This window comes from Lithobates pipiens, unplaced genomic scaffold, assembly GCF_037356315.1.
Source record: "Lithobates pipiens isolate NorthernLeopardFrog02 unplaced genomic scaffold, aLitPip1_a1.2 Scaffold_8, whole genome shotgun sequence".
In the NCBI taxonomy this organism is placed as follows: domain Eukaryota; kingdom Metazoa; phylum Chordata; class Amphibia; order Anura; family Ranidae; genus Lithobates; species Lithobates pipiens.
Window position 1 is genome coordinate 101,965,911 of NW_027507903.1, and position 22,131 is coordinate 101,988,041.

Genomic DNA, 22,131 nt, shown 5'->3' on the forward strand with positions numbered 1-22,131 from the left:
ACCTGTCCAGCTGTCAAAAAATAAGGACAAGCGTGTCCCATGGCCACATGCTGAGGATGCACCATGTCCATGACCAGCATTATTGCCTCTAGACACAGAGCATGCTTGCCCTCTTTTATTGGCTCGTGACTGTCTGCCTCTCCTTGTTGGCCTTCCAGACATACTAATGGCCTGCAGGGAGATGTAGCTGCACATATACTGATTATATTGCAGCTAGCCGAATCAACTGCCTGTCTGTAGTATTATTACTATGAGAACGCCAGCAATTGGGGTAGCTTTAAGTGCAAACTGTGAAGATGACACAATACATTGACTGTAATTGCTACAGCTGCCTGCAGATAGGATCAGCAGAACACCAGCAATTGGGGTAGCTTTAGGTGCACACTATGCAGATGACACAACACACCTACTGTAATTACTGCATCTGCCTGCCTGTGGTATAGGATATGAAGAACACCAGCAATTGGGGTAGCTTTAGGTGCACACTGTGCAGATGACACAATACACCAACTGTAATTACTGGAGCTGCCTGCGGTATAGGACCAGCAGAACACCAGAAATTGGGGTAGCTTTAGCTGTACACTGTGCAGGTGGCACAATACACCCACTGTAATTGCTACAGCTGCCTGAGGTCTAGGACCAGCAGAAAACCAGCAATTGGGGTAGCTTTAGCTGTACACTGTGCAGGTGGTACAATACACTGGCTGTAATTGCTACAGCTGGCTGTGGTATAGGACCAGAAGAACACCAGCAATTGTGGTAGCTTTAGGTGTACACTGTGCAGGTGGCACAATATACCGACTGTAATTTCTGCAGCAGCTGCCTGTGGTATAGGACCAGCAGAACACCAGCAATTGGGGTAGCTTTAGGTGTATACTGTGCAGGTGGCACAATACACCCACTGTAATTGCTACAGCTGCCTGAGGTATAGGACCAGCAGAACACCAGCAATTGGGGTAGCTTTAGCTGTACACTGTGCAGGTGGTACAATACACTGGCTGTAATTGCTACAGCTGGCTGTGGTATAGGACCAGAAGAACACCAGCAATTGTGGTAGCTTTAGGTGTACACTGTGCAGGTGGCACAATATACCGACTGTAATTTCTGCAGCAGCTGCCTGTGGTATAGGACCAGCAGAACACCAGCAATTGGGGTAGCTTTAGGTGTATACTGTGCAGGTGGCACAATACACCCACTGTAATTGCTACAGCTGCCTGAGGTATAGGACCAGCAGAACACCAGCAATTGGGGTAGCTTTAGCTGTACACTGTGCAGGTGGTACAATACACTGGCTGTAATTGCTACAGCTGGCTGTGGTATAGGACCAGAAGAACACCAGCAATTGTGGTAGCTTTAGGTGTACACTGTGCAGGTGGCACAATATACCGACTGTAATTTCTGCAGCAGCTGCCTGTGGTATAGGACCAGCAGAACACCAGCAATTGGGGTAGCTTTAGCTGTACACTGTGCAGGTGGCACAATACACCCACTGTAATTGCTACAGCTGCCTGAGGTATAGGACCAGCAGAACACCAGCAATTGGGGTAGCTTTAGCTGTACACTGTGCAGGTGGTACAATACACTGGCTGTAATTGCTACAGCTGGCTGTGGTATAGGACCAGAAGAACACCAGCAATTGTGGTAGCTTTAGGTGTACACTGTGCAGGTGGCACAATATACCGACTGTAATTTCTGCAGCAGCTGCCTGTGGTATAGGACCAGCAGAACACCAGCAATTGGGGTAGCTTTAGGTGTATACTGTGCAGGTGGCACTATACACAAACTGTAATTGCTACAGCTGCCTGTGGTTTAGGACCAGAAGAACACCAGCAATTGCGCTAGCTTTAGGTGTACACTGTGCAGGTGGCACAATACACCGACTATAATTGCTGCAGCAGCTGCCTGTGGTATAGGATCAGAAGAACACCAGCAATTGGGGTAGCTTTAGGTGTACACTGTGCAGGTGGCACAATACACCGACTGTAATTGCTACAGCTGCCTGTGGTATAGGACCAGTAGAACACCAGCAATTGAGGTAGATTTAGGTGTGCACTGTGCAGGTGGCACAATACACCGACTGTAATTGCTGCAGCAGCTGCCTGTGGTATAGGATCAGAAGAACACCAGAAATTGGGGTAGCTTTAGGTGTACACTGTGCAGGTGGTACAATACACCGACTGTACTTGCAACAGCTTCAAAGGAAGTTCAAAGACACTGTCTCTCTGTCTATCTCTCTCTCCGTGACGCAACACACTAAGCAAGGCCGCCACACTTATATAGTGTGGGTTGTGTACTAAACCTCCTGAGCCATAATTGCCCAAAGCCACCCTGGCTTTGGCCAATCATGGCTCTCCATTTTTTCTGCGCTGTGATTGGCCAAAGCATGCGGGTCGTAGTGCATGCTTGGCCAATCATCAGCCAGCAATGCACTGTGGTGCCGCTCGACGCGCCACTCGAATTTGATGCGAACGGCCCATAATGTTCGGAATTCGCCGAACGGGCAAACGGTCGATGTTCGAGTCGAACATGGGTTCAACTCGAACACGAAGCTCATCCCTACTCACAAGTAACAATCTAAAAAAAAACGAATTCAAAAAGCAAAGTACTATGTGTAAAGTGTTGCACACATAGAATCCAGTAAGAATACATTATGTGGGTTATTATATGAACTTAGATTCTTCTGTTGCTTACTGAATAAATCAACAAATGTATATAATTTCATACTAATTTTACCTGATATATTTTTACTGTTCCATCCAATGCATGTACATGTAGAGTTTATTTTATTTGTTTACTATTTATAGTTTAAATTACATAATGATAACTTGAATTAATTATGTTTAATTATATGTTTAATTATATATTTGCACGTAGTATAGGTTATTACATGTATATTTGTTTACAGAATTTATTTTAGATTATGCGGTAATGAAACATTATTCTTGTTTGACTTTGGTTATCTCAATAAATTACTATAGAGATTTGTTGAGAGAGCTATCAAAAGTCTAAAAATACTTTCTATGGGGAGATTATCCTTTCCACTCTAGTTTATTTCTCACAGGCCACCTGTAGCAACATCACCTTACCAGAGATCTTGTTCTGCCCATAATAGAGATTGTAGCATGAAGAGCTTCCTTCACAAGATGGACAGAATCAAAAACTCTGAAACAGTGATATCATTGTAGGGATTCCTAAAAGAAGTTAGAAACTTTTGCATCTTCCCAGAACTGAAATGCTGTCTTCGGAGGAAAAAAGCATGGATTATATAGTTTGCCTCTTTAAATGAGCTTCTTACCTCTTTTCCTGTGTAGCTCTCACACAAACGGTAAACAGGCCATATCCCACCATTGGAGTCAGTGACATTTACAAAATTACATGTTTTATTTCTGCAAAGCAAAAATGATAAAAAATGCTTAAAAATGTGTGAGCAAAAAATGTAATAATTGTGCATTACAGTAGATTTTAATTAACATTTTATATAAGGATGAAATTATTCTTACTACTGCCTAAGACAACTAAAATAGGAACACATTAAAGTGATGCTAAACGTTCAAACTAAAGTCCACAGTTTCTAGTTTATCCCTGATGTGAGCAAGAGAGGGTGGCTTACTTCCTGAATGCAATGGGCTTATGGAGAACAAACATAGGCACTCTCTAATACAGCCATTCTTAGCCAGGGTTCCAGCGGAACCTTAGGGTTCCTCCAAAGGTTTCTAGGGGTCCTTGAGCTGTGGCTGATTAACCTCTTATCTTAAGGTGCCTGAATAGTTCTGAGGTCAATGCCACTTGGTAGTGCCAGTTTCATGAAGCCAACACTCTTTTAAACCATCTGTAGGGATTGCATTTTGACCACCACTGTAAGGGCTGCCTTATTCCACATGACCACAAATGTAAAGGGCCTTTTTTTTCACTAACCGCCAATGAATTGGTTTTAGTAAGGGTTCCTCGAGACTAGAAAATAATTGCAAGGGTTCCTCTGGGGTAAAAAGGTTGAGAAAGACTGCTCTAATAGATCACAGCAACAAAGAAAAAAAGAATTTGGAGGAGGCTGAGAGCAATAGAAGAGACTTTTTGAATACATACTTGAATAGATTTTTTTTTTACACCAGAGTTCCCTTTAATCCTGATGTGAAACAGTATGCATGTTTGTACTAATGCAGAATGCAGTGAAAGACATCTGTACTGGCAGACAGGAACAGGAAGTCTCCGTACTGTTACCAGAATACAGAGCTGTATACTATATGTAGCTGATGCTACATGCAGTTTATACAGTGCAGACAGCAGGCACATCTATTAGTAAAGTAAATAGTTTGTTTGGGCCAGCTTGCCCCAAACAAACTACAGTATTTAAAGTGAAAGTAAACATGGAATTTGGCTTTAGCATATCCTTTCCATAGCCATCTTCACCTCTTCTTTATCACAGCAAACTGACCAGCTGAAGTAGGTAAGTGGGCTTTCTCAAAGTCACTATCTGCACCTCTATAGGGATCCCTTATGTATCCTTATATGTCTCTTACATTGTAGGGTAAGGCAGGGAGCTGAAAAGTGGTGGTGCAAAATGAGGATATCACTGTCAAAAGACATGATTTGCCAGCTTACGCTTTCAGTTAACAACTTTAGCTCTTAGTTTATGTCCTGTGAAAATGTTTAGTTTAAGAGATGCTAGAGACAAATATTATTTCAGCTTTCTTGATACATCAATCAAGCTATGAGAGAGCAATTTGCATTCTTTCTCTATCATCTAACACCACCATTTTACATTTAGCTTTTTAAGATTCCTACAAACTTGGCATTGAAATGACCAGATGTAGGAAACTGCAGGTGGGCCCCACAGTTTCCAGGGTTTCAAGTAAGAAAACAGAAGCAGCATTGTCCAACCACATCAATCAAGCCAACCATCCTATATCTGAACTGGGAATCTATTAGCCAAGGGAGTTGTCTGGTCTGTTGCATACTCAGTCTATTTATTGACAGATTAAGCTCAGCATTTCAGCCTAAAGTTTTATGTTACCATACATTATAGACTAAAGTGGGCTTAAGAAAGCTTATTGTACAGTCCATGAAATGGGCCACTAGATAGAGAGGCAACTCTGCATATAAAACGAAATATTTATATTGATCATCCCATATTCTCTATACGGCATATAAAAAAAAAAAAAAATATATATATATATATATATATATATATATATATATATATATATACACTACACACATATACATATCAAAATATGCATCGTTTGTAGTTTTTGTTTAACATTGAAAAAATAGGCAAACATATAAAACAAGAGTAAAACCAGGATTAACCAGGAATCTGACCTGAATCTGATCTAAACACAGGTTATATCTCAAATATCTACTTGTCATCTCATCTAAACATATGATTAACCACTTGCTTATTGGGCACTTAAACCGCCTTCCTGCCCAGACCAGTTTTCAGCTTTCAGTGCTGTCACTCTTTGAATGACAATTGTGTGGTCATGCTACGGTGTACCCAAATTAAATTGTTATCATTGTTTTCACACAGATAGAGCTTTCTTTTGGTGGGATTTAATTGCTGCTGTTTTTTTTTTTTTTTTTTGCTAAATAAAACATAAAAGGACTGAAAATTCTGAAAAAACAAAACAAAAACTGTTTTATAGTTTGTTATAATGCCGCGTACACACAATCGGACTATCTGGGGGACCAGAGAGGCTTTTTTTTCCCAAAAGTCCGGCGGACTTAGAAAGTAGTTTTGACTCATAAATCGCTGGACTTTTGAAATGAACGGACTTTCCAGCACCCGGCCGGTCAGGAAAGGGGATGGGGATGAGCGAGCCCCCCCCCTCCTGAGCCATACCAGGCCGCATGCCCTCAACATGGGGGGTGCTTTGGGGAAGGGAGGGCTTTGGGGTGGGGGGGGCCCACCCCAAAGCCCTAGGGACAATGGCAGGGTCACCTTGTCCCAGAGGATGCCTGCCCGCAGACCCCGGCAACCAACGGCCAGGGTTTTCTGGAAGAGGCCCTTGTCCTCATCAACATGGGGACAAGGTGCTTTGGGGTGGGGGGGCCATACCCCCTTTCCTGACCGGCTGGGTTGCATGCTCGGATAAGGGTCTTATATGGACCTTGGGGGACCCCCATGCCTTTTTTCGGTGTAGGGTTTCCCCTTTAAGTCCATACCAGGTGACGGGGCTAGCAACGTGTCAGTTTCGGCGCCAAAGGCCTCCTGCACTAGTCCCAGCTATCTGGAGCCACATTCAAAATGAACGGGCTTTCCTCCGTGTGTGGGCAAGTCCATTAATTTTCAAAAGTACGGCGGACTCCAACCATAGTCCAGCGGACCTGGTCAGCCGGAAAAGTCCGGTTGTGTGTGGGCAGGTCCGCTCGTTCGGAAAGTCTGGCGGACTTTCTGGCGGTTTGTCCGCCAGACTAAGTTTCCCGGATAGTCTGATCGTGTGTACGCGGCATAAAGTTTGAAAACAGGTAATGTTTCTCCTTCACTGATGAGGCTGCACTGATGGGCACTGATAGGCTGCGGTGATGGGCACTGATAGGTTGTGGTGATGGGCACTGTTAGGCAGCACTGATAAATACTGATAAGGTGGCAGTAATGGGCACTGATAGGTGGCACTGATAAACACTGATAGCTGGCACTGATAAGCACTGATAGGTGTCACTGATGGGCACTAAAGGATGGCACTGATGGATGGCACTGATAAGCGGCACTGATAGGTGGCACTGATGATCACTGATGGGTGGCACTGATAAGCACTGATAGGTGGCACTGATAATCACTGATAGGTGTCACTGATGGGCACTGATGGGTGGCACTGATGGGTGGCACTGATAAGCGGCACTGATAGGTGGCACTGATGATCACTGATGGGTGGCACTGATGGGCACTGGTAGGCACAGGTAGGTGACACTGATAGGCGGCACTGATCTGTGGCACTGATTATGAGATTGGCAGCACTGGTGGGAATTGATGGGTGGCACTGTGGGTACTAATAGGTGGCACTTTGGGCACTGATAGGTGGCACTGGTAGGTTGTACATTGGGAACTGTCAGATGACACTGGTGGGCACAGAAAATGTAGCCGCGGCTTTCTGTGTGAGGGACCAATGTCCTGCTGACAGAAGCCAGTGATTGGCTTTTTTTTCCCCTCACGCTGACATTACGCGATCAGCTGTCATTGGCTGAGAGTTGATCATGTGGTAAGGGGCCGGGATCGACCGCTTACTTGGATCTGTGATCAACCGAGTCTCATAGACTTGGTGATCAGAGAGCGTGCCATGCATGACCCGCAGACAGCACATGCTCGGGAGGACATCCATGGACACCCTCCTGGTAATTAAGGCCCGCTCTGTAGCCGTTATTCGGCTATAGCGCGGGCAGCAATTAGTTAAGGACATGTAAATTGATTGAAAAATTATTGTATACCATTAGCCTCTGTATCAGGGGTTTGTAAACCTGAAATGTTCTCTTGTATTTTAGTAATGATCTGTGATAATTATTATTTACCTGGCATAAACTCCTGATGGAACCAACGATGATATGAACTGAGCAACAATTTGAAACTCATTGCTTACGCTTGAGTCCACGTGTTGGTGATATCCTTTAAAGAACAGAACAGTAATGAACAAAGTACCATCTTATGTTTGTATAGGTGTCATACATTCATCTAATGAACACTGAATGCCATGCACACACAAGTCAATACACTTTCTCCTTGCTACTAAATATTTGCAAATCCAACCAACAACTATTGCCACATGTCATTTTCATTGTAACCTATATTATTTTCTTAAAATAAAGTTTATTTTGGCTGTTTTGTGGGTGATCGTGATTTTACGTGCCTTTTTTTGTACTTTATATTTAATATTCTGTCTTACAATTACTATTTACTAATGTGCTAAATTGCACCTTTATATCTCATGGGTGATTTTCTATGGACTCACATGCCTACATTTACAGAAATGTGTCTTTTCTTACTGTTTGCTAAACAGAAAATCAAAAACTGTAGCTTTCAGTATATGTGTTCATGGTGGCTTGATGCAGAAACTCAAACTTTTCACTTAGTTTTATACGAAATACTTGTATAATTCAGTATTTTTTAGAATTCATCAATGTTTTTCCTACTACTAAATGGGGCATCTCCGCACTCTGTTGGTGTGCACCACAATCATCAATGGATCAAACAGGTGAAACGCGTTCAAGAGTGATCTCCCATGGGTGGAGACCAGGCTGAAGCCATTTAATCCATTTGTGATTGTGGTGCAAATCCACAGAGTGCGGGGACATGACATTTTGTAATATACTTATCATTGGGCTTGACAAGCCTTGCTAGCTGAAACAGCACCTGGCAGCAGCGATTGCGTAGGTCTGAAGATCATAATGGGGCATGCGAGTTTTGCTTCTTTTAATTTGAGATCATGACTGTTCTGGATTTAATCAAACTGTTCAGGGTCTGTGTCAACAGGCTTTGGGCTTGTGTTATTAGTTTGACATCAGTCTGAGACATTTCTGAGAGCATTCAGAATTCATTGACAGGCACATTTGACCTGTTTAATGCGTTTTTTTCATATTCATAGATTTGAATATAAATGTAAAACCCATTTGAAGCAAACAATAGCCAATCGACACATGCCCTTGTTATAAAATTCCTAAGATTCTTACCCTGATAAGGCAATACTTGTTTTTGAAGAAAGTTTGGCAGCCATTCATACATTACAATATTCTGGAAAAAAAATAAGTATATGTTAGGTCTAAGTAAGAAAGCCTAGAAGTAACACAGTTATGGCTAATATAAGAGATCTGGTTACATAATTCCCATACTGTTAACTACTTGGAGTTCGAAGCTCATATTTAGGGGATTTTCATTTCACGTGCATTGAGCTGTATTGGTTAATGCAGTCCCAATGCACGTACAAAGCAAAAAGCTTTCGGAGCTGCCTTAATTCTTTATGGTATAGATTCAACCAGGTGTTATTTTAAAGCCCATCTCCAAGCATGTCTGACTATTTCTGAAAAGGTTCCCCCACCCCTCTGCATCCCCTCCCCTATTTTTTACATTTCTTTTTAACCCCCCATGATGTTGTGGAGGCCTGATTCTCAGTTTCCAACTGTAAATGTAGAAGAAGTCTACAGGGCCCCCTAAGCACACAATGCAGTAGTAGGAAGCAATGAGGGGTTGGGTCACTCAGTGCACAGCTAGCCAGCTCAGATGACCAGTCCCCTCAACAGGAAATGCCTCTGCAAAACTTGGGTAGCATTTTCTGATGAATTTCACCTAAAGGAAGCTGACGGCTGTAAAAACAATAGAGTTAGAATACTTGCTTCAGTTTTTTCTTTTTTTTTTTTTTCTGGCCAGACAACAGCTTTCAACTTTCATTACCTGGTATGTGGCGATTACCCATTTCCTGGCATGATGAAACAAGTCTTCGTCTGACCAATGAGGATGGATTTTAGCAAATTCATCTGCTAAGTAGTTATGATATCGAAACCAGACTATGCTTTCTGCTTGAAGGAAGGGATTTTCATTTGCTCTGGCATTACCAAAACCTAAAATAATTTCAATATTTTAAGTAAGTTCACTTCACAAGGTGAATGCACATTCATACACATTTAATTCAGTGACTAAGGTGAAGGGAGTACAAAAATTGTTCAGCGACACTAAGGCCTCATTCATATGGGTGTACTTAAGCATACCCCTGTGTAAAGAGCTGTGTTTGCCTACATAGGATGCACATGTGTTCCATGCATCGGCGTGCAAGCAATTTCATTTATGTCAGTTGGGATGCAGTGACTGCATGGACATAGCAGCGGCTCCAAATTTGATATCCATGTGGGTGCAAGTTCCCAAACTCACACTAATTGCATACAGGGAAAGGCATTCATACCCACATAGATGTCTTAAGATGAAGTTTAAGCTGAGGCTGAGATTTAACATTTTTTAACAAAAAAAGATATGTTTTAGATGTATTATATAATGGAGAACATAATAAAAAAAAAAGGCAGATAATTAAATAAATACCAATAGTAATTGCTAGTACTGGTTTAACCATGTTCTAATTATAATTTACATTCACGGCAACTTTATTAGGTACTCCTGTTCAATTGCTTGGTAACACAAATTGCTAATTAGCAAATCATATGGGATATTTGCATCATCGATGTGCAGCCGGCAAATCTGCAGCATCTGCGTGATGCTATCATGTTAACATGGACCAAAATCTCTGAGGAATGTTTCCAACACCTTGTTGAATCTATGCCACAAGGAATTAAGGCAACTCTGAAGGCAAAAGGGGTTGCAACCCAGTGCTAGCAAGGTATACCTAATAAATGGCTAGTGAGTGTATACATTTTGGACCAGGAAGTATTATCTGAAAAATTGCTTATTTTATAGTAAATATGTAAAGTTATTTTCACAGAAAATATAATGTAAAGATTAGGAATGAATGAGTGTGCCTGGTTTTGGTTTGCTTTGAATGTGTGAATTTTACAAAACCTGAATTTGACATCAAATCGCATTGAAATCTATGAGGGCAGAAGATTTTGAAACAAAATTTCAGCCATTTTAAGGCTAAAAGGCAAAGATATTGTCAAAAATAATGTACAGCAGGGAGAGGGAACACCGAATATACATAAATCCTATAAATAACATACTTTGCAAATGCCTTAAAGCTAGTTGTGGAGGCATTTAGCTGTAGAGTTGCTTTTTAAACTTTTACATTATTGTTTGGCTTAAAGCAGACCTTACTGGTTTTACTTTTGTCAAAGGGTTAGCTGAGATGTAGCGTATAAAAAGGCAGCTCTTGAACGGACTGTCAGTAACAACTGCATGATACAATCTATACATGCAAAGCTAAAATCTTTCAAAAACATGCATTTAAAATATATAAAAAAAGTTATTTCCATAAATGTGCTGGTTTGAATAAGCTGATCTGTACATATGTATGCCTATAGAGGGGGAGCCCTGAGAAATCACCTCTGGTGGAGGCTTCTCAGGTGTAATTACCATCAAAATGCAACCCAGCCATTCGATACTTCTCTGCAGAAGGGTCTGTCAGGTGATGTCTGGGTAGATCACAGGAAGTACATATAGTCATATAAATAAATGCAACCAATTATCGGATACAGATTATCTTGTGTCTGTAGGCACCTAAAAGGAAACCTACGGATTCATGGAGGCCCCCATTCCTGACTTCATTTTTTTGGAAAACCTACTTGGCTGTCTCTGGCTTCCGTAACTTCTTTGTAATTTATGCAGAAATGATATACACCTAGGAAAGTTAGGATTCCTGGTCTGCATTCTTGTTCTGTATCAATCGACTCAAAATACATTGCATCTATTGAATCAGCCAAGCATTTAACAGTTCTATAACAAATGTTTGTCAAAGGCAGCACACATATTTTTCTCAGGAAAAATGTCTTGTTCAAACTTAAGCAGCAGCACCATCAACATGCGTCATCAAGTATTGAAAGGGTTTGGGATCAGTGATCCATAGCTATATACTACATTTTATCAAACAGATCTTGATTAGTACTTTACCATAAATTGTTCCAAAATCTTTACTGTCTTCAGTGAAGTGAGCAGGCCTCCACATAATAAGCATGGCATCTGCTTCTCTTGGGAACAGTGAATCTGAATCAGATGCCAGTCTCCCACCAGTGAAACTTCTCAAAGCATCACACCAGGAGTGAGAGTTACCGTATATAGAGCTACCATCAATCCATGCAGTCACTGAATTTATCTGGGAAAAAAACACATAGGTAAACAACCCTTCATGGTACAGGTAGTTACTGCAAATAAGGTTATACAATTTATACCTTACTATTAGGTGCAATATATTTGTAAACATCTGGATCAATGTACAAAAAGATTCTGTAGATAGATAGATAGATAGATAGATAGATAGATAGATAGATAGATAGATAGATAGATAGATAGATAGATAGATAGATATTTAGATGTAACATTGTGTGGGAACAGTGATATACATCCTGTGTCCTCTGTTCATATGTTACCTGGTATCTTGGGTTATTTGGACTACTGCCGCTCTGCTTACACCATTTACTTCTCCGAAATGGAAGAACCACATTGCTTGTGTTTTCTGGATCAAAGACATCATCTCCAGCTGGTATTTTAATATTTAAAAACTCAATTGGACATCCCAAGTCCTCTATGCTAAATATTTCAGACATCACATGATAACCTGAAATAGATATTTTGTAATCGTATGATTATGTGTGTAGGATTACACTCTTCTAACTGTGATATAGTAGCACTGATTTTAATCTTATAACTACGTTGGTGTTGTATTTTATTGGCTTAAACTTATTTTTTTTTTGTATATACTAGAAAATAGAATTGGAATGTGTCAGTGGTTTCCTGGTTCAATCCCCCTCAAATAAATAAAGCTGGTTATTTCTACAAGCTCGTATGCCAACTGCCGCTGATTGTTTTTGACATCTGTGAAAATCAAACACACACTTGTTCTAAAATGGTGATACCACCATGAAAGGATCTGAATGCAATCAGCTGTATATCCTGAGAACCAGCATTAGGCCAGCCCTCCCAGAATAAGGACAAGAAAAAAGGACCCTGCTACTCCTGTGTACACAGGTAAGCTTAACCTTGTTGGGTTCAAGTTCTGGGAATTTCCTTTCCCTCCTCTAGTGTCTGCCAGGGATAGATTGATTCAATTTAAAATTATTCATACAGCTTATTTCACATTTCATATGCTCCATATAATGGACCCCGGCATCTCCTCCTCTTGTTGGAAGTACTCATTCCCTAGGAGATTTAATTAATGTATTTTGGCTGTGCCCAGAAATGGTATCGTACTTCTAATGTGCTTGTTGTTATTCATTCTTTGGTCCAGATCCCTATTGCTTTAACACCTAAGTTCTGCTTGCTGGGTTTAGTAGAGGAGCTAGCCCAGAGAATGCTCCTATGTTTGCTACTATTCTGTGCCCAAAAGGCCATTACATTATGCTGGAAAAAAATCCTATCCCTTCCTCAGTCCATTATTAGATGAAGTTGGTTAATTCCAATTTGCCCATGTAGCAAGATACCTACCTAAATAGAGGTCGTCCTAATATATATATTTTTTTCCGCTGCCACTCCTTTATATCTACCGAGTATATTATTATGGCAGATGTGAGTTCCCAAACTGGTATGGATGCTCCTATTTATTATTTATACTTGTGCCTGAGCCATGCACCGTATGTTCTCTTCTTAATGTCTATTAATAGCTGTTTGCTATAGGATACTAAATTATGTTTGTTGCTATGTATCTCTGTGAGTTAAGGTAACAACCGATCTGTGGGCTCGGTTGTATCACTCCATTGTCTCCGTGTTTTATAATATCTTGCAAAATTCAATAAAAGTGGTTTAAAAAACAAAAATTAAAATAACTAAAAACAAACAAAAAAAACTTTGTTGGGTTAGCATTATATACAGTATGTTACAAGACGCCAAGATACTGAGGTGAGACTAAATCCTGGTCATGCACCACTGCCTAGTAAGAGCCAAATTTGGTGTTTTTTTACCCATCACATGTGTCATACTGTGGCAGAATCAGAAAATAATCATCTGATGGTCTATTTGTAGCTTTCTTCTCAACATAAAAAAGAGAGACATACTATTTTGTATTCCGAGGATTTGTTCCTGTGTTAGAGTTTTATTTAAAAGTGAAACGTGTGTCAGTTGTTCCTTTCATACTTTTTACTGACTGACTACTAATCCTGGTATTTTTGCTCTGCCTTTACATGCACTGAAGACATCAAAAAATTCTTCTATGATTGCATCATTGTTTTCTTATAAGGCAACTCAAAGCACACCCTAAAACAATTACATTATGTTCATTAACAGAAATGCAAAGAAAAACAAATCTTGTTATGAATATATCTTGGACAAACAAATTGTGATGCTAATCTTATCTAACACTATTAATATTATTGTTATTATATATTATACATTAAAACACAAAGCTCTAGAAGTCCATAAATGTAATTTATAAGCTATAGCAGGACTTTAAAATAAGAATTTCAGTGTCCAGTAGTAATAATATGCCCTCTGAAGAGTGAGTCCACAGCACCCAAGAGCTATTCATACGGTGTCTTGTCAAATTATTAAAATTATTATTATTATTATTTAAGGTACTTATATAGCACCATCAATTTACACAGCACTTTACATATACATTGCACATTCACATCGGTCCATACCCTCAAGGAGCTTACAATCTAAGATCCCTAACTCACATTCATATACTAGGGCCAATTTTTAGACAGAAGCCAATTAACCTACCAGCATGTCTTTAGAGTGTGGGAGGAAACCCACACAGGCACAGGGAGTACATGAAAACTCCAGACAGGTAGTGTTGTGGTTGGGATTCGAACCAGTGACCCTTTTTACTAGGTGAGAGTGCTACCCACTACACCACTGTGCCACCCATGATAACCTTCACAGGACCATGTGAGATAGCTCCCCTCAAAAAACACACTCACCAGAACGGTATAATAAAACCTCCTTATTACAATATGGATCTTAAACCTGTAGCAAGCCTGCATCCTTACTCAGCATACATACAATAGGTCTGATCACTCAAAGCAGGGTGTCCGTTTGTTGACTCGTTTAACACACACCATAAGGAAAAAAAGGGGGAATCCTCATAGCGTAAAACAGTTTTATTCCCAAAAAACATTCCCCCTTTTAAGAAATATGCTTACATCGAGTTCAAACTAAAATAGCATCTCATGATAGGTGTGACCAGATGGCTTGATTGAAACTGTCAGCTTCTGACAATCTCCGCCTAGGAATCATCGAGGATGAACACTCCTTCGGACAGTGAGCGAGTATCGTTACAGACTGTATATAATCTTATTATGATGAGATACTATTTTATTTTGAACTCGATATAAGAATATTTCTTAAAAGGGGACTGTTTTTTGGGAATAAAACTATAAAACTGTTTTATGCTATGAGGATTCCCCCTTTTTTTCCTAATGGTGTGTCTTAAACGAGTCAACAAACGGACACCCTGCTTTGAGTGATCAGACCTATTGTATGTATGTCAATTAAGGACGCGGGCTTGCTACAGGTTGAAGGTCCATCACTGTAACAAGGCAGTTTTATTATACTGTTCTGGTGAGTGTGTTTTTTGGGGAAAGCTGTCTCACATGGTGCAGCGAAAGTTATCATCTATTTGACAAGACACCATATGAATACCTCTTATGCCGCGTACCTACGATTGGACTTTCCGGTGGACTAGAGTCCGTCGGACAATTCGATCGTGTGTGGGCTCCAGTGGACTTTTTGTTCCCAAAAGTCATCATGTTCGAATCCATCTGACTTTTGGAGTGATCATGTGTGGCCAAGTCTGTTTGTTTGAAAGTCCAGCGGACTTCAGCTGCAAAGTCCGTCGGATTGTCCGCCGGACTAAGTTCGCCGGAAAGTCCGGTCGTGTGTACGTGCGCTTAGGAACACCTCGGGTGCTGTGGATTCCCTCTTCAGAGGGCATATCATCACTATTGGAGGCTGATGTTCTCATTTTAAAGCGCTGCTATATTTTCTGAATTACATTTATGGACTTATAGAGCTTTGTGTTTTAATCATTTATTTAGTATAGCAGCAGCTAAGTTCCAATATAGACTTTTCTTTCAGAAGCGCCAGATGAGCTAAATTTGAATTGCTTGAGGTTTTTGATATATTATACATTATTATTGTACTCACATACTCCATGAATATTAAAATGTTATAATATGTGTTTTTTAGAACTGTTTAATACTGTAAACCTCATTATAATGTAAATTATCTGAATAACATATAACACAAATGATAGCACGATACATTGTATTTATGAGTAATGAAAATGCAGATAGTGTAATGTGTCTAGAAGGTTAAAAGTGAACAAAATGTGTTTTTAATTCAGTTAGTGTACATACCAAGATTTGCTTTCATTCTCTATAGTACAACATTTGGACTGGGAGAGGGAGTGTCTGCACTAGGAAGTAGTCAGTCTCTGCTGCAGTGCTCATGTGCTGATAACAGGGAGTACGGTGCTACTCCTTCACTGTCCGTTCATGGATTTGCTGCCTCACAAATGGAGGTAAAAGCGGGGTTCCACCCTAAAGTGGAACTTCCGCTTATCGGAACCCTCCCCCCCTCCGGTGTCACAATTGGCACCTTTCAGGGGGGAGGGGGGTGGAGATACCTGTCAAAGACAAGTATTTACACTAACTTCTGGGCATAGACTTCCATGGGAGTCTACACCATTTCCTGTCCTGCAGCGCTGTCTGCTGGGACACACACGGGTCTCAGAGACAGCGCGGACAATTCCTATTGCACTGCGCGACTCGTGCATGCGCAGTAGGGAACCGGGAAGTGAAGCCGATTCGCTTCACTTCCTGATTCCCTCACCTAGAATGGTGGCGGCAGTAGCCGAGAGCCGAGCGATCGCTGGAACCCGGGACAGGTGAGTGTCCATTTATTAAAAGTCAGCAGCTGTAGTATTTATAGCTGCTGGCTTTTAATTTTTTTTTTTTTAGGAATCCCTCTTTAAGGACCTGACTACTTGGTCTGTGGTGATTGATTCACAAAACTGCCTACACATAATTACAAGCCATTTGAGAGGTCAAGCAGTTCCCTTTTTTTATATTATGTCCCAGATCAGCTTCAACTACCTGTAGTTTTACAGACATGCAAGGCTGACCTGTTACTTATTCTTCAGGTATTCAAGTTTGACTTGCTTCTTGTAGTTTCACAGCTCTACATGTGAAGCACTTCTGTTGTCACACAGACATGTAAAAAAAACGTTGTAGGTGTCTCCTGACCTCACCTGCTGTTTTACATAGAAACTTCCCAAGCAGTCTGTGAATTAGCACTACTATCTAATTTGTGAATAGATTAGCAAACTTTGCTAATAGATTAGCAATAGGTAGCATTCCTGGCTGCAGGCCCCAGTTTCTAGTCCCTGTTCCAAGTCCCTTGTCCCTGTTCCAAGTTCATAGTACCTATTTTAGCACCAATTCAATCCTTACGCTCTCCAATCTTCCAGCTCCAGTGTGTCCCTGTGCGTCCCAGCTTCTGCTCAGGTGTATTCCCCATGTGCCACATGCAGCATTCCTCCCTACTTAACACTTGACTCCTGTGTATCTCTGAGTCTGGTCAGACTGCAGAAAATTGGTGCCCGGCCTAAAGCTCAGCAGACTGCAAAGCTAAAATAGTAAAAGATGATGGCTTCAGCTCAGTTCTCCACAGTGTTGTCAGTCGTCAGTATTTTTACTGGCATCCAGTAAAAACAGGCAATTATCTCCTGCCAGTAAATGTAAAAAGTTGTCAGTAAAAAATATGGCTCTGACGCTCGGCTTGGTCCGGAGTTGGCTGAGAAAATCCCAGTGCCTGTTAAGCCCCGTACACACGAGCGGACTTTTCAACATCCAAAGTCCGACGGACTGATTCCGTCAGACTATTCGATCGTGTGTGGGCTGCAACTGACTTTTGACTCGCCAAAGTCTGAAGGACTTTAGAATATGGAACATGCTTCAAATTTTTCCGAAGGAACTCCGCCGGACCCGGTCCCTTAGAAAAATTTGCTCGTGTGTATGCTATTCCGACGGACTAAAACCGACGCTAGGGCAGCTATTGGCTACTGGCTATGAACTTCCTTATTCGAATCCAGTCGTACGTCATCACGTTCGAATCCGTCGGAGTTTAGTGTGATTGTGTGTGGCCAAGTCCGCTCAGCCGAAAAGTCCGTCAGAACTCTGTCGGAACTCCGGCAGAACTCCTTCGGAAGTCTGACGGACATAAGTCCTCTCGTGTGTACGGGGCTATACAGTGTGATCGGACGGTGACTGAGCATGTCATGTGATGTCATGTCATGGTGCAAGAGAGCCAAGCAGAGCACCCAGAGAATTGTGTGCAGGTCTGCGTTATTGGAGCAAGGCAGGCTGGGACCGGAACCGTCAGTGCTGTTTAGACTGTAGTGGACTGGAGGGACCACTTGGCTTGGAGAGAGACTGTCAATGTGACTCAGGAGGGGTCATCATCATCTGTGCTGCTGCACACTGCTGTCAGTGTCACTGTGAGAGTAAATTTTATGTGTGTGTGTGAGCCCATTCTAATTTCTTGCCCTCCTGAGTCCTGTCCCTGAGCTACGTACTTACTGTATTGAAAATAAGATAAGAAATATGTTTTTTGCCTTATTTTCTACTTTAAATCATATTGCTAATTGCATATTGAATTTGTGTGTAGCCTAAATACTCTCATTTGCACTTAAAACTGTCATTTTGTAATTTATGGAAATGCCAGTAAAAACTTGGCTGTGCCAGTAAATTTTAGGTGTTGTGTCAGTAAACTTCAATCTGGTAGGTTGGCAACACTGGTTCTCCACCCATAGAAGAATTCCCTTCCCCCAATGCATTTCATCCATGTGAGGCCTAATCATAGGGGCCAAGTCTTGGGAGACAGGATGCTGGTTGGACTTCAGAGGAGACAATGTGAAGGAAGAATGCTGAATGTAGTATCTGGGAAACACACTGGAGTCCAGAACAAGGACTAGGAAGTCAGAACAGGTACTAGATACTGGGGCCTGGGGCACTAGTAACAAGTCAAAATGTAATATGTGTAGAATTAAAGGTTATCTGTGACACGTTCTAGCTATGTATTTAGCTGTTTGTCCAAAGTTAAAGCATACCTGTGCCCAGCCAATAGATATTCAATCATTCTCATGAAGCAGCTTTAAAAGAGAATTAAAATAAGTCATCACTGTCCTTTGTAGCTGCAGGTACTTTGGAGTAATTGGGTTTTAGTCAGCTTGTAACAGCTTATAGAACCTGATGTTGGTTTGCATTAGAAGGTTTGCAGTTTGCCAGATCCCTGTTGCCAGAGAACATAATGGGAAAGAAGCTGCCTCTTTTGTAAAACTGAAGGTAAGCTTACAAACCGTGACGACTCCTTCAGAGGTCAGTGAGGGCTGGTTGTAAATCTCTTTTAATGCTCGTTAAGAATATATAAATGCTTTACTGCCCCTAGTGTGGGTACTGGTGCATTTTAAAGTAGCACCAAGTGGGTCTTATACAAACTTGCATGCTTGAGTGTTGGACATCCTACTGCTGGTTGGATTGTTTTTTTTGTTTTTTTTTGGAAAAGAACCTTACTCCATTTTTCAAACATCAGCTTCAATGGTTGGAGGCTCACTAGTTACTCTCCCTATGCTATGGGAAAGATCACAAATGTATATAAATTATTTAATTTATATTTTGGAATGTAAAGCAAATTCTTAATGCGTGCATTACTACCGAAGAACACCCCCAGGACTGTCCGGTTCCGCTGAGAAGGTTGACCAGAGTCTCCTTTCATGGCTACATTGCTGAGTTTTCTTGGGTTGGGTAGATGTGGTTCTTGCATCGCCTGATAGACTCCATCAGAATAGGCAGGGGGCATAAGGCGCATCAGTCTAGAACCTAAATTAGAAATGTAAAAAATAAAGGACATCCAAAAATTACTTTAATAGCAACACATAAAGATGCCATTCTCTCTCTGTAACCTCAACATTCGGTACTCCCAAAGGAGTATGGCACCATTGTATTTTTTTTTTTTTTTTGTTATCATATACCCATATATGAAAATTGGACATTTTATGGGAAATTTGACTTGAATTAAATGTTTATAGAATTAATATGAAATCTAAATATTACTTTACCTGCAGAGCATCTCTTATGTTGAATAAGATTGTTAAACCAGCCATCAAAGCGCTGAATCTCCCAGTTAATGTTTTTTTGTGCACCTAGTTATTGAAAAAAAGGAATTAGGTAGTATATATTAACTCCATTTTGAAATAGGACACCTTTCTTTTTACTGCCAATTGTTGGTCTAACATTGCATATAACGAAATTTAACTGTGTCAAATCCAATTCCACTCACCCCACATTTATTACCAACATTCCCCACATTGATAAAGTGCAAATTGTGATGTTGAAAAAGTTCAAACTAGCAAATGCTCAGTGATTGCTTACAACACAGTTGTTTTTAGATGACATTCAGTAAATTCAGTATTTAATGCATGTGAAGTGAATTTTTAGGACCAGAACAGGTTGTAGAGGGTACTAAATAACCATAAAGTCTTATATATGCTAATTGGAAAAAAAATCATATTATTTTATCTTTATATCTGAATGGAATGAAATAAAGTATAACTCCAGCCAAAACTATTTTTTAAATATAGATACAGTTGGAAGGGATAGGACCTCTGTCATATTGTGTGGCTGTCTATTGGCCCATTGGAGTCATCTGCCATACCCTTCCTTCCTGCTGATATAGGAATTCATGGCAAATGTATTAGCAAACCAGAAAGGTAATGGAGGTTCTAACTTTTTTTTCCACTCTCCAAAAAAGCATGACTTTATTGCTGCTGTAACTCTGATAGAGAGATTTTTCCTTACTTCCTGTCCCAGTGATAATGCTGTCATTGGAACAGGAAGTTCAGGGAAATAGAAGCCACAGTAAAAAAAACCTGACAGAGGATCTTGTGTGTAACACAAGTTACACAGCAAATGTGTCTCTAAAACAAAAGTAAACATTTGTTTACTTACAAATATATAACATTTATACCATTTATATGGATCATATATAAAAATATATACATTTATAAAAAATAGTTATATCAGTTAAACTGATGGTTGATATAAAAGGTTTAATGTTCAAACCTTTCGCTGCCAGGCCTTGCACTCCTCTTTAAAACACTGGTGGCCAAACCATTTTTGCAATTTTGCCATTACTTCTTTATTTTTCCCTTACAGCTTTCAGAGTGTGTAAAAGACCCCAAAACCATATATTTTCTGAAAGTACATGACCAATAGAATAAAAAGAAGGTGCTACTGATTTTTAAGGCCCCATGATATCTACGCAAATGTTTATCAAAACAATATTTTCGCTAAAAATACACTAAAATCCTTATTAGCAGATACAAACACAGCACATTTTACTAAATTCCTGACAAATTCCTACTAAATATAAAAGCTTAACCTGTATTGAGTTCATAAATAACAAATATTTGTAAATTTTAAATTGTGCCTTTTTGTGAAATGGTGAAAATCGAAAATCTAACATAAAAAAGTAAATAACCAAATTTCCCAAAATCTGGAGGTTTTCATGTTTCACTTACAGCTTTTAGAATTTGTAAAAGACCCTCCAAACCATACATTTTCTGAAATAATATGACCAGTAGAATAAAAATAAATTGCGTTTGATTTTTTAGGCCTCATAATAGTTGCACAAATAGTTATCAAACACTTATTTCAAAAATCCCGATTTGTACATATAAACACAACATGACTTACACAATTCCTGCAAAATTCCTACTAAGGCCTTGTTTACATGGGGTGCACTAAAGCATATGCCCATGGAGGGCTATATTTACCCACACAGGGATGGACAGGTGTTCTGTGCAGCTCTGTGCAGGTAGTCTCATTCATGTCAAGGGGGACACAGTGGTTGGTGGACAAAGCCACTTCTCCCCATCTGACATTCATGTTGGTGTAGGTGCATGGACCCAAATGCAGACAGTGTGAGTTGAGGGACATGCACCCACAGGGATGACAATTGACATGAATGGGACTGCCTACAGAGGAATATATGGAACACCTCTGTATTCCCGTGTAGCTGCTGTGTCCTAATTAACATCAGTGGGGCATGGGGATTCATGGAACACCTGTGCAGTTTAAAACAGCTTTGCTGTAGTATGCCCCATGTGAATGAGGCCTTAGACCTCATTTAGACTTCTAGTTGGGGCAGTAAAAATGTGCAGTTGAGCTGTGTTTAAGCTGCAATAGGCAGCAGATGAGGGTGTTTACATGCTGCGGCTGCGATGCTTCACTTTGTGCCTGCGACAAAGTTGACCCAACTTGCAGCCAAATGCTTTACATTCAAGTCAATGGAGAAGCAGCACAAATGCCCCACAACCGCATGCAATGCATGCAGTTGTAGCACGATTGTTGGCATAAATGGGGTTAAAACAGGCACCTGTCAGTAGCCTCTGGAACATGACCTGAATGTGGACTGGGCTTCAGAGGCATGGGGGATTAGACACATTTCTAAAGCTACCCTTACTATGATTATTTATTTATATATTTTTTTAAATG

The 22,131-nt window shown here is 40.5% G+C and overlaps 1 protein-coding gene across 1 annotated transcript in view; it reads right to left on the bottom strand.

Annotated features, from left to right (window-relative positions):
- The window catches only part of LOC143963684 (dual oxidase 1-like), a 246,905-nt gene that overhangs the window by 136,277 nt on the left and 88,497 nt on the right, over window positions 1-22,131 (bottom strand). The window contains exons 4-11 of the mRNA XM_077473400.1: window positions 19,695-19,778; window positions 19,291-19,455; window positions 12,010-12,197; window positions 11,534-11,735; window positions 9,377-9,543; window positions 8,659-8,719; window positions 7,504-7,597; window positions 3,296-3,386 (exon numbers count right to left, since the gene is read on the bottom strand). Of these exons, the coding sequence (XP_077329526.1) occupies window positions 3,296-3,386; window positions 7,504-7,597; window positions 8,659-8,719; window positions 9,377-9,543; window positions 11,534-11,735; window positions 12,010-12,197; window positions 19,291-19,455; window positions 19,695-19,778 (1,052 nt within the window). The remainder of the gene's footprint in view (window positions 1-3,295; window positions 3,387-7,503; window positions 7,598-8,658; window positions 8,720-9,376; window positions 9,544-11,533; window positions 11,736-12,009; window positions 12,198-19,290; window positions 19,456-19,694; window positions 19,779-22,131) is intronic.